Source organism: Spea bombifrons, chromosome 9 (assembly GCF_027358695.1).
Source record: "Spea bombifrons isolate aSpeBom1 chromosome 9, aSpeBom1.2.pri, whole genome shotgun sequence".
NCBI lineage: Eukaryota > Metazoa > Chordata > Amphibia > Anura > Pelobatidae > Spea > Spea bombifrons.
The window spans coordinates 40,636,895-40,650,914 of NC_071095.1; the positions used below are offsets into that span (position 1 = coordinate 40,636,895).

General features: G+C 41.0%; 1 protein-coding gene across 5 annotated transcripts in view; it reads right to left on the bottom strand.

Moving 5' to 3' along the window:
* Positions 1-14,020, bottom strand: part of EVL (Enah/Vasp-like) — a 65,387-nt gene that overhangs the window by 10,025 nt on the left and 41,342 nt on the right. For all 5 annotated transcript variants that reach the window (XM_053474541.1, XM_053474539.1, XM_053474537.1 and 2 more), the window contains 2 exons: positions 7,407-7,479; positions 3,835-3,905 (listed from right to left, as the gene is read on the bottom strand). In XM_053474541.1, the coding sequence (XP_053330516.1) occupies positions 3,835-3,905; positions 7,407-7,479 (144 nt within the window). The remainder of the gene's footprint in view (positions 1-3,834; positions 3,906-7,406; positions 7,480-14,020) is intronic.

Consider the following 14,020-nt stretch of genomic DNA (forward strand, 5'->3'; position numbering starts at 1 on the left):
ATCACAGATTAGGGGAGGGAACAATCATATCCAATGGTTACCGATATATTAGATGTGTTGCCAAACCCAGCCAATTGCTTTAAAGGTAACTAAGCATGACATCACCTACATAGTCCAATAGAATTCCATGCTCATGATGGGCAGCGGTTCTCTCCAATTCCCAAAGGTGAACGATCAAAGAAATTGACTGACAGTTATTCTCACCAATCATTGATGTTCCTTGCCGCTCCTATTACTGGATCTCCTACCCGTTGTAATTCTTATTTCTCACATTACACCCAGTTCACCAATACAGCTTGTTGGGCAGTACAGTGGCTTGGTGGCTTACACTGTTGCCCTGCAGCACTGGGGTCCAGGGTTCAAATCCCACCAAGGACACCAAAAACCATCAAGACAATGGTTCCCCACAAGTGATACAGTGCATTGGAACTCATGACTGCTACTCTACTTAGGTGTCAATAATTTTTAAGAGGCACCAGAGATTACTGACCATGAATCCAGACCTAAAAGATGTAATCGGAACTAGACCAATGGTTACATACAGACGTGGCCCTAATCTTAAAGACATGCTTGTACATAGTCATTTTATGACTGATAAAAAAGAGAAAGTTGGCTCTCATTCATGTGGGAATTGTAGTTTTTGCAAATATCTACCTACTGTAAAAACATTTCAGAATCCCATGGATGGCAGGAATTATGAAGTCAGACAATTCATAAATTGTAAAAGTAAGGGAATTGTATATGCTGCTAAATGTAGCTGTGAGAAATTGTACATAGGGAAAACCATCCAAGAGTTCCGCAGATGTATATCCCAACATTTGGGCAATATTAGGAGGAAAGAAGAAACATCACTGGCCCGTCATGTTAATTTTTGCCATGGTGGAGATCTAGAGTCTCTGAGGTTTTGGGGTATCTCCACGAAAAGGGAATCTGGATCGATTACTATTAAAAGAGGAAGCCAAGTGGATCTATAGACTCAAAAGTCTGAGTCCTTTAGCTTAATTGAAGGTTTTTTCCTTCTCAGCCTATTTGTAGATTCAAAATAATAGGACTCTCTTTGATTTGTAATATTGATTATTTGATAATGATTTACTTACTTTATAGGGAGGTATGACTATATTATGGAGACTTATATTGTGATAGGGATATTTGGGAAGGGAATTATTCAATTGTGATGCGTAAAACTACGTATGGCGAATATGCTAAAATGATGTGAATTTGCACTGGTGTTTTTAGATGTGGTGCCTTGATGGTTTTTGGTGTCCTTGGTGGGATTAGAACCCTGGGCCCTGGTGCTGCAAGGCAATGGTGTAAGCCACTGAGCCACTGTGCTGCCCAAACACATTTGTATTGGTGAACCGGGTGTAATGCGAGAAATAAGAATTACAACGGGTAGGAGATCCAGTAATAGGAGTGGTTCTGAGCGGCAAGGACCATCAATGATTGGTGAGAATAACTGTCAGTCAATTTCTTTGATCGTTCACCTTTGGGAATTGGAGAGAACCGCTGCCCATCATGAGCATGGAATTCTATTGGACTATGTAGGTGATGTCATGCTTAGTTACCTTTAAAGCAATTGGCTGGGTTTGGCAACACATCTAATATATCGGTAACCATTGGATATGATTGTTCCCTCCCCTAATCCGTGATGTCATTAACAAAGGAGATATAAGGCCAAACAGTCTCCATTTTGGAAGCCAATAGCCCAGACCTCTGAGGAGCGAAACATGTCAGGGGGGGCTATTTGTCTGAGATTTTACTAAGTCCGTGTCACTGGTCATAATTCAATTATTCTTGTTGTTAGGACTGCAGCCATCAACAGTATATATGATGTGATACTATCAGTGTTATATGACTGTGGGCATATGCCCTCATGTCACAGTGACGTATACCTTTTACGGTAGGACTGGTGACAATGGAGTTTTTAAACATCTCTTTTGGTTATACCTTTTAACAAACACGTTAATAAAAGTGATGTTTTAGGGTGGGGTAATAATAAGGGTATTTTTGATCCCGGGAACGGGATTGGTTGGTTTTAGTTCCTGTATTAATAGCCAAATCATATATATATAGATCATATGCACAAAAGCTCGCCTCTTACGGAATCTGACTACGAAAATCACAGAACATAATGAGTGATATCAGCTAAGGTTTGCAAAACAGGGATCGTTCATAGGCAGCTGAAGCATAAGCATATAAAGTTTAACCCCTGCTAACCCCATGAAATAAACCTGCTTTCAGAGAGAAATGTAATATCTCGTCCACATAGAAAGCTGCCACCAGGCAGGTCCTCAAATTATTCATTTATTTAACTACGTATATATATATATATATATGTATATATATATATATGTGTATATTTATATGGCCTAATTTAGTGTTTGTGTTTGTTTGAACATACTTATATCCCATAAATATACTGTGTAAATTGAACTACGGCTCCGTCTGAGATGCAGGAGTTTGTGGGCTGTGGTTAAGCTGAACAATTCAACTCCTTGGGCCGACCGCTGTGAGCTTGTGGTACCATAAGAGCTCGGCTAGCCCTGTATAACAGCTAAAATCAATGTCTTCTCGGTAATTGAATTATACATCATATAGGGTCAGCTCAGCCATTCTGGCTGGAGAAACCCGCAAGTGTTGACCCTTTATAACGAATACTGAAGGGAAGGGGTTGAAACCACAACTCTCCCTTAAGATAATAAACCTGAAAGTTTAATTCTGTTTCAACTCTGAAAATGTAGTGAATAAACCCAGAAAGAATATTACATGAATGCCAAACTCTGGTTCTCGTGGGATGAAGATGCAGAGGGATTTCAGGGTAACACTCAACACACAAACTTAATAGTTTAATTATATCTAACGAACGCAACTAAAACTCTACCTGGACTCAAATTCTCTATGACCGACGTGGACACTACTGGTGTAGGTGAATTTTTAACCAAATGGAACGTTATCTACCACGTCCTCCCACGAAAGAACAGGTTGCAACAAACACACATACCACGTATACACACAGTACGTGCGTTCAACCTTCTAGAAGCACAGGTGGCTAGTATATTGATCTAGAAAAATACTGCTGTGTGGTTTGAGGACCGATTTGTTAATATTTAGAACATTTAATATCCCATACGCATGCTTGGGAAGAGGTGACACATCATGTGACCCGTCAGAGCTAGCGCATCAGATGCTTAAAGAGTGGCGCTATTAGAAAAATAAAATATATATGTATTTTTAAAAACAAGACCACACAATTAAACGTTGTAGCCTTTGAGACCTCTGAGGCACATCAGATAATGATATAACTTAATTTCTCGCACTTGTCCATAACATGTAAAAATGCAGAAGACAACAGTGGTTTTCTAGGTTGATGCCAGCAGATACAATCCTTTCAATATCTGTACTGATACTTAATACCAGACATTAAGCTGCGAGGAACATTCCCCTGGGAGCATGGAAATAGGAATATGGCTGGCCACAGATCCGACCTCCTCATATGATTAATCATTGACCGATCCAGCTGCGCTCATATGAGGAGATCCTTCAGGACCAGTGAAGCTTGCGATGTGCCTGAAATCAACTCAGGACTCCAAACACAAGGACTCCAGCCGCTATGGGGACAAGCAGGATGATGGCTGCACACCTCCCAGCGACACACAGCGGGTTAATTATAAATTAATCAGCAAAATTTCACTGGTCACGCGTACGGCCTCCATTTATACAGCCCGGCATCTAAAAAGCACCGGGAGATGGTTCGGCTTGGGTTTGCTATTAATAATTGGTAATACTGCATGGCACACACGGACAGCAAGCAATGAAGAAAGCAAGCAGACTTGCCTGTGGTTGAGGTCCTTCTCTCCAGGGTCTCTTGACGTTGCTGCTGCTGTTGCTGCTGTTCCATCATTTGCCTAAAACATCATAGAATATTGTGTAAATCGCCTATTGTACTAAACGAAAACTAAATTATGTCAGAGACTCAGCTTTTAGTATTTCACACAGGCATGTGAAAATATTGTATAACAATAAGACAGTAGCATAATTCCTTGTATGTCTGATAATAATTAATTACTGAATTATTAATTATACTGAAGCATTGAGGACCACCCAGGACTTCCGCAACATAGAAGCTTCTATGACCCCATCTTTTCGGGGTAACATTTTCTCAGAGCTTGTGTGCCCCCGACATAGGAATGCCCCCTTTTCTTGTAACCTCACATCCTCCCAGCTCCACCAGACTTTGTGTATTTAGGGAAGCGCCTCTGCCTCGAACCCCATGAATCAGGTAATCCAGTCTGCTCCCTTTCCTTTGGTCTTTAAAAAGCTTGCATAGCCCTGTAACCCCTGTGACTTCTATACACAACGACTACCTTGTATAGTAAGGCGTTATAGGCTAATCCTCTCTCCCGCTATCTAGTTATCTTTCATTTCTTCTCTTTCTTGTGCCCAGGTCTCCTATTAAATTGTACATTTGATCGATTGACACATCCCTTTAACTTTTCATGTCTATCACAAGATGATTTCGTACTTGTACTTTGATATTTGTCCAAGAATAATTTGTGATATTTTAGGTATCTTTTCCTTTTAATCTATTATTGGAACACTCTGCAGATGACTATAAATGAGCAGACTGGATGGGATGAATGGTTCTTATCTGCTGCCTATGATCAGGGAAGTCTTCTTGCCAACCTGATGTGTGATGATGCAGATGCAGAGGATAGTGAACCACTTGAACATTAGATATGCCAAGATATGTTCAAGGAAGGCAAGTGAAATGCCATTATGTGTGTCAACATCAACCTCTTGTTGTTTCAGAGGTAGAGAAAGGCCAAGGACACAAATGTGAGGGAAATCTCACCAAGCCAGAACGTGGAGCAGCAAGATGCCATTCCCCACGGCATCCTGTGAACGCTGTCGGGACAGCTGAGCCACAACATACTCAGGCTGAAGTGGCGACTCCAAACTGCTTTAAGACTCAGGACATATTTTCTACTTCAACATCACTGATAATATTAAGTGGACACTAAAGCCATCATACGCACTTCAATGATAGCTTTAAATGTTCGTGTGGTCCCCCTTGCAAACGCATGAAGGGGTTCTGCAGAATCCCCCCATATGCATTTGCTTCTTCTCCACCCCCGGCTTCTAAGCTTCCCTGACACATCTCCTGCTGCTTGTTCCCATTTGCTGTACTCAACCACGGTCAGCGCAAGTGTTGGCTCAGGACGAGTTCTGGGGTGATCACGGGGACCTTGTGCGCATGCACAAAAAGTGCTCCTATCAAATTCAATAGGAGCTCTTTTCTGCCATTGATTGGCTGCTGCAGCTTCTCCTAAAGGTAAGTGACTTTATTATTTTCACAGATTGAAGAATGAGTGTCAAAGTGCTTTATTGTGCATTCTTCATTGGTGAGGCTGCATGGTATCCTGGAGGGTCTCTTTGAAGTAGACATTATCAGCACACATCCTCCGTTTGCCCTGTCACCATTCATTTTATAGTCGCCCTTGCAGGAGAATACTAGCTGCCCTCTCTGCTGGTTCCAGCTATTAAAAAATAACAGGGTAGAAAAAGCTGAACTCTTGTGACTTTGCAGGTTTGCTTTGTTGACAAAACAAACCTGCGTCATAGAGATGGATCAACAAGCTGATTACCACGTGATAACGCGTGCTTTCATAATATTATAGACAAAGCTTAACATGTTGTCTTGCATATTTACTTTGTTTGATGATGTTATGATGATGTCAGAGACAGATCAATAGGCAGGCTACACTGTGGAACAGTAGGTGTGCTTCATGAACACTGACATGTGGTATGATGTCATAGAAACACATAATGAGTTCAAATTGTTTGTTACTATTGTATACCGATTACTATATATGTTATGATTTCATGCAGGTTTTTATCCTATTCTTTAATGGATTTCATAAAAAAATTTGATTTCAATTAAACATTCTTTTAAATAATATGGCAGCTTCTACAGGTCCCTAAAATCTATGAGCACCGCAGGGGTCGGGGGCCTGCCTTACACCCCTGTCCTCAATACTAAACAATTGCACTGGATTGCAGAACTGGGGCAGAAAACATAAACCTCCATTCATTCATTACAGTTTCCGAGGTCCTCCACTAGATGTCCTACTTCTTCTTAAATGAATATGTTAGATGTAAGAGTTAGAGAAAATGACTGTTTCAAATATATTGTGGTTTTTATGTCACGGATATATTTACACAGTATGAATCACAAAATACGTCTTGCTTCCAATTTTTTTTACTGCCAGTCTTCCTCTGAATCCAGACCAATTAAAGGGCACTTTTATTATCCATAAGGAGTTCCCTGTGTATGTTTGGTGGGGTTTTTTTTTTTTACAGTCTGCCAGGCATGGATTGGGCAAAACAGTACAACTACCTGGCGTGCCTCTGCTCGATGTCGCTGCTCACTTACCTTTATTGCTGCCCATGTTCTTTTACTTGATACACCTGGCCGCACGCAACAAAGTTGTAAAGAGTGTGGTGTGGTGTGCAGCCGTACGTCATTAATCGACCACTGGCCTTAAAGTGCCACGGTGTTTTAATTGCCAGTACACCTCTGCAGTCTGCTCTTGTCTTCAGCTTAATCAGAGTAAGACATAATGGCTCACTTGGAGCTCTGACTGAGGCCTGGACCTTTAATATCTGTGCCTCTACCCCAAATCTATGACAAAAAGCGCTCTATTACGAGTGCATTTACTTCTTGTATAGAATCATTTTGGCGGTCACAGTGACATCATGTTATGAAACAGTCTACAAGGACAATGGGATGGCAGATTAGTTCATTTAATCCTGGAGAGCCTACACATTTTATCAGAGCGATTATAAACAATGTATTTTGGGTGACCTGAAAATTGCTCCAGGAACAACCAACATATGCGCCGTACCTCAACAATACCACAAAGTCCCATAGAAATACATTATTGCAGTGAGGCACAACCGTGTGGTCTTGCAGAACAACAGTTACATCTATCTAGAGCGAGCTCTCTCTATAGCTGTGGTAGAACTGCAACTCTCAATACGTTCAGCTAAGGTACAGAGAAAAGAAGTGTGTCTTTGACGAAGCATCATGAGGGTACACGGCCGCATCACCTGGAAAGTTGTCTGCTGGCCATCCCTGCTGTAAGTTAAAACTATTTAAAAGGGAAATATGAGCTTTTAAGTGAACACGGTGAGGTCCCCTCTTCCCAAGGATGGTCCAAAATTTGAAGCTGCATTGATGATCACCCAGCATGTTCCACAAAGAAAAGATACAAAATCAGGGAACATTTTACGGAACATGGAAACACAGCAGATACAAAGCTGTTGGACCACATAATCTGTCTGTTTTTCCTGTGGCCATTCATGGTACTTCCCGGTGAGATGTCAGAAGATTCAATTTTTCTTACCTTCGCTGGATTTCCATCTCATCAGGTGAGGGCCCATTTTGAATATTTGGGGCTTGGCGTTGGGTGGCAGGACCTGTAAGATATCAATGAACGGTAAATGGGAAAACGTGATAAACAGCCAAGTAAAGTGTAAAAACATAATGGTCTTGCGTTTAATCTTGGACACTAAAAGGGACATGTAGCATTTCTGTCCAAAAAGCTTAATTCTGTGACGTTCAACCTTTCTAAGATATCCCTAAATGCCTTTATCCAGATGAAGGCAAAATGTTTCAAGTTTGTGAAGAAGGAGCACAAATTCTTTCATGATTCCTATTGCATTCAGGATAATCCCGCATAAATCCTCCACAGTACCTGTGTTTTTACCAGCTGGATAAGAAGTGTATTCCACGGATTTAAAGCCCTTTCTATGGCCTGATAATAATAATAATAAATCACATTTATGACATTGTTGAGTACATGGTCTAGGTGTGCAGAATTTTAGCTGCACGCTGTACCTCCGACACTCACTAATAAAATTTGCCCTGTTCCTTTATCAAATGATACTGCACACGATTTGAATAAATCTTCTAAAAACCTCCTTTGCAATCTCACATGTTTCATGGATGCTATTTTAATATTTCAAACTATCTCTAGATCAGCAGATAAGCAAATTAGAGTCTTAGTTACCATGATGAAAGATAGGGAGCCTTATGCATTTACATGAGAAATAAACATGTTATCGCGCCCTGCACCAAAGCACTGATTATACTTGTTCAGCGGAATTTAAAACAGCTGCCCCAGTTAGCGTGGCAACTCATCATGCCAGTAATTTTCTCAACAGCCAGAGACTTTCATACTCAACCACAGGATCGTGCTTACTGCTTATACCCTCCGACTCGAGAGCAGCTGTTTCATTACTAGAAGGCAGGTTTTTATAGCTCAGTGAATTAAAGGGGCCCTGCACAAAATTATCCAAGAACCAGATATCCCATTAGGTTTGCCTACATGACCTAAAAGCATCGGTCGGGGCTCCTGCAGATCATAGGCAGATCATAGGCAAATTAAAAGTACAGGCAACGTGGGATTGGCGATCATAGCCCACTGGGGCTAGCCCTTCATAATGCATAGTAACATGTTTTTTAAATGTTCAGCTCACCCGCAAATGCCAAGATTCTCGTAGGAGAAGCTCATTGAGGTTGGTGCTTTACAGTGTGGAGTGTGCATGAGCTGCACTCATTTTTCATTGAAAATATACAAAATGACTTCTATTCTTATACAGTGAGCCAGACACAGACAGTGGTACAGCATGACTCCCATCATTATATAATGTTCCAGACACAGATGGTGGTAAAGTATGCATCCTATCATGACATAGTGTTCCAGACACTGATGGTGGTACAGTATGACTCTTATCATTATCTAGTGAGTTAGACACAGATGGTGGTACAGCATAAATCCAATCACTATATACGGAGCCAGACATTGGCAGTGGTAGAGCATAACTCCCATCACTATATTGTGATCCAGACAGAGATGGTGGTATAGCTTGACTCCTATCATTATATAGTGAGACAGTCACAGACATTGGTACAGTATACCTCCCATCACTATTTGCTGAGCCAGACATTGACAGTGGTAGAGCAGCTGTCACGGCAAGAGGACCAGCAGTGCAGGAACTTGGTATCATTCGCCGGTACAGGAGCAGAGCAGTATACTGGTTGCAGCAGGTAAAAGAGTAGTCGTTACACGGAGCCGAGGTCAGGAGTAGGCAAGGACAGGATAATCAAAAGCAAGCCGGGTCAAACACAGGAGATAGACAGGAACGTCAAAAACAAGCCATGGTTCACGAGGTATTTAATAAGCACAGCCAACATGCACAAGGCACTATCACAGGCAATGAACTAGTGCAACAGCCAGGTTTAAATAGGCATACTAATTGTATTTCCCGCCGCGCATGAAACGGAGGCTTGGAACGCATAAGTGTAGTGTCTATAAGAGGCCACATGGTGGGGCACGTGTGTACAGAGCCAGAGTCCATGCAGTCTGCATCCGGAAACCTGCCAGCGGCTACAGGCAATGAGGGGCTTCAGTAGAACGGCGGTTCGGGGGGAAGGAAGGTAAGTACCCCGTAGTTACACTAACTCCCATCACTATATAGTGATCCAGACAGAGATGGTGGTACAGCTTGACTCCTATTATTATATAGTGACACAGTTACAGACAGTGATACAGTATACCTCCCATCACTATTTGCTGAGCCAGCCACTGATGGTCGTACACCATAACTTGTATCACTTCATACCGAGCCAGACATTGACGGTGGTAAAGCATAACTCCCATCTCCCATAATCACCATTTTCGTTTGCATTGTGTTGCATTTTCATTCTTACTCATGCTCTCTCACCATCACACCCTTAACCACGTTCTCACTTAGTTTCTCACATTGTCTCCCTACATTCTCGGCAAACCACTCTCCTTTCTCGGCTTCTTGTCTTGCCTCTTCTTGTTCTTCTTTCTTCGCCCCCTTCTCTGTGAATGAGGCCTCCTGGAGCATTTCTGCAAAAGGCCAAACCCTCTCCCAGTGGCTCCGCCATTTTGGGTGTAGTGCTCCTAGAGGCCTGGTTCATACAGAAGCAGAAGAAGAAGACATGGGGAGAACCAGATGGAAAAAGAAGACAAAAGAAGAGGAGCTGCGGCAAAGGAGAAAGTAAAGCGGAAGTGGTCGGGGAAGAAGGTAGGAAGATTCAGCCACCACATGGTTCATGCTCCGCTTCCCTCCCTATGGGCCCCTGCTATTCAGAGTCCCCGAGTGTGGTTCACCCGTGTACCCACCAAGGCTTGGCCCTGTTTTGAGGTGTGCTGCATCTGGCCCAGAGGCCACATGTTGGATGCCCCTTTTATAATATAATGCAGGTGTCCTCACACTTTGCAGCATCCAAATACATCTCCCAAGTTTTTCCTCCTCTGCTGCTACTCAAACTCACTTTTCAATCCACCATACAGGATCATCAGACATGTTATCTTTTATTAAGGGCTGTAAATGGATGACAAAGCACCCTAACACCCTTGAACCTCACGCATCAATTTAACACACATCATACTGTAAGATCTTGCTAGTAGGACTTCCTTCTTATCATGGCAAGCCATTTGAGTGCGACACTCTGTGGTTTCTTAAGTGTTACAAGTGTTTTTTTTAGTGCTGCAGAAGTATTTGGACTTTTGGCAATTTCCCAATTAACTATAAAAAACAACCCTTTTGTGCCTTGGTTTGAAGATACACACTGTATTAATAACAGCTCTGTATTCTTATCCTACAGTTTAATTCTTTTAATTCTTCAAAGTCTAAAGCTGACTGTTTCCTATTCTATACTGACTCCCAATTGGTGCTTTTGGCATTGATATGTTATGGTTGATATCCCTGCTTGAATTCAAAAGACTCAATTAAGTGGATCCTTTATAACGACAAGTCAATGTTTCCATGAAGGCCACTATTAGAGCCATTTGGTTAACACCATTGGAGAGTCACAGACTCTTCACGATGGGCTATTAAAGAGTTAATGTTTCAAGCGTGCCAGCTTATTTATTAAGCTCCCAGTGTGTATACCTCTGAGCTCAAGGAAGTGAATTGAAAATGACTAACTTAGACTCAAAAGTGTTATTACAAAGCGATAGAGTCTATAAGTGATAATGAAAATGTAGCAAACAGAATTACAATGATCATACGAGTAACATTGTGCATTTATATTCACATTTCCCCGATTCACAGCTTTTCAGCAAACAGAAGCCTTGGTTTTACAAAGTGCAAATCATTGCTAATTGGTATTCAAAATTGTTATCAGACCAAAAAAAAACAAAATGTCAAAAGTCTAAAACTGCAGACGGAAATTAAAGACACACATTCCCCCGTATTATATAATGTAGACAAACACCTGCGTATATAAACCTTGACAAGGCTGATCAGTAAACCCATTTCTTCTCCATTTCTATACACATACACTTTGTGCTAGTTTTAACCCCTTAATGACAAAATGCATTGTTTAAAAAAAAAATTTAGGGACCGCCCATTGTCCTTAAGGGGTTAAAAAATAAGCGAAAAAACTATTTCTGCCTTGGAAGAACACAAACGGTTAAACTCTAATGCTTAGCCCATCCTGCTGATTATTCCTCCAAGACAGAATGGGTTAAATGCACAACACACATACATAACATTCTAAAAATATTAGAAAAATGGCATATTGAAAAATGGCATAGAATGGTGTAAGGTCTGTACAGAACAAATATTTCTATTCTTACTATTCAACAATGGAACAGTCAGAAATTCAGAATTAAGTATCAACTCCGATTTACAAAAAAAACAAAGCATAAACAAAAACATGGGTTTTGCAATTATTTTGCTCCAGTCATTTTTTTAAGGAATCCCCTTAAGACCCCAACCCCCAAATATGTACTAGCAAATAGACAGAATAAAGCAGAATTTTAAGGCAAAATAAAGGAAAAAAAGTCAATCACCTACAAGACATTCTGCACAGGATGAGACAATCACAGTGGCACAAGCAAAAGCAATGAAAGACCCACTCTCTGCTGACCATAGTATATAACAGGCCTTTCACTGAACTATTCTTAATGCTCCCTATTCATTCCTTACCTGCCCTCCCAGAGGGTGCCAAGTTACACCGAGAGTAATCAATCCTGCACCGGGACTGCGCCTCCTGCTCTAAATATTTAATCAGGAGCCCGGCAGCCAACCCGAGGACAGACTGATACAGAAACGGTCCTGATGGTGCTAACGCCACGCCGCGTATTGTGTACGTCCACCTTGTACTCAACGTCACACTTTCCATTTTCTTTAATAAATATGATCATATCCTTTGTAACAACCAGTTTGGGAAAGCTTAACTAGTAAAAAAAAAAACATATACAAACAGCATCTGAAACACAGAGGATTTTTTAATAATTAAATATTAATTGCTTAAATTCCCCATCTGTCTTCTCTCCATTCTTATTCACATAATCGCTTTGTCCCTTATCTCCGGGGTTCATTTAGAATTCTGGCAGTGCCTCTCCTAGCAGATCTTCTAAGTTTAAAAGTATTAAGTGTCTCTGTTTGCTCACTATTTCCAGTTATATATATATATATATATATATATATATGTGTGTGTGTGTGTGTACACACACAATAATATATACGGTATATATTATTGTATATATGTTTTAATCTGACACCAGTTCTCTACCAGGATGCACATCACTGTATGACTCTGTTCATTACGAGTAAGCAGTACGGTAGATCCTTATAGTTTCATACTATGGCTACGGACATTAAACAGAAAGGTGATTTATAGAACCAACACATATTTTCAAAGTCACGTAAGAATAGTGCCCCGAAAAATAAAATGGAACCTCCAGATTGATAAGAAAAATGGGCATAGCTGTATAAGCCCAAGAAAAATTTGAGTCTTTAGTGGAAGTTGATACATTTTCTTGGGCCAACACAGAAAAATATTTACCGTTATATTCAAGACCTCACATGTCTTCTTCAACCTGGAGAAAAGACTTCAGAGGTCCTAAAACTTATGTGATGTTATCTTTCTCTATGGTGGCCCAATAAAAGGTGGTCAACTAAAGACTCCACATTCCTAGAATGAAAAAATTAGTAAGAAATGAGGAAACAAGGAAAGAAAATAATAAGGAAAGAAAGAAAGAGAGAAAGAAAGGAAGAAATAAATACTTTGGCAGAATGAAGACAATTACCCTTATTAGCTACTGCTTATGTACCGTATCAATTAATTTATAAAATTATTTCCACATTTCCACATATTGACCACTTATGAACTGCCGGACTTGCCAACTTAAGAGGCACTGGATACCTACGAGGTCTAAAGTTGTCTGGAAGTGGCGATGAATGAGAGAAGCGGCTTATCGTCCATAGCCAGCCCTCTATGCACTGCCAGGTGGTACTTTCATGTGCCGGCAGAGAAACATGGAATTTATACGTGGCCAAGCTTGGCAGCACAACGCATGTAACTGATTTCATGTTTTTCATCTGTAACTTACATCCGTCTCACGGGGAGTTATGTTGCTATGCCAATTTTACTCTGCGAAAGGTCAGCCCACCCTGGCAGGGGTCATAGGCTTCTGTAAGAGGCACGAGGCTAGGATCAAAGGAGGCGTGTGACCTTTCATGAGAAGACATGGACCTTTATTGTAGCACCTGTTGGGAAAGTCTTATCTACATTGATAGAATCTCGTGTATCTTTCCTTTAAGCACAAAGCCCCCCAAACAAACAAAAAAAAAAGTAGATTGTCACTCTTATGGAATAATTGTGTTTCTTCATTTAAAGGACAATTGTAGTGAGAACAATAACAACATAACTGCAGTAAAACTTCAATAAAAAAGCATATAGGGAATACCTTTTTTCAGCTCACACACTCCCCATATAGCATGCCGGGAGTATCCATATTGCATTAAGCATATATAGTCCAAATCCCCGACCGAAGATGCGCGGCCCCATCTGTATGTGACAGTTCATGTATGGGCGAAACACTTACCGCTCCTGCACGTACCGTCACATACAGATGGGAACGAGCATCTTCGACCAATATTTTATGGAATATGGATGCTCCCGGCATGCTAT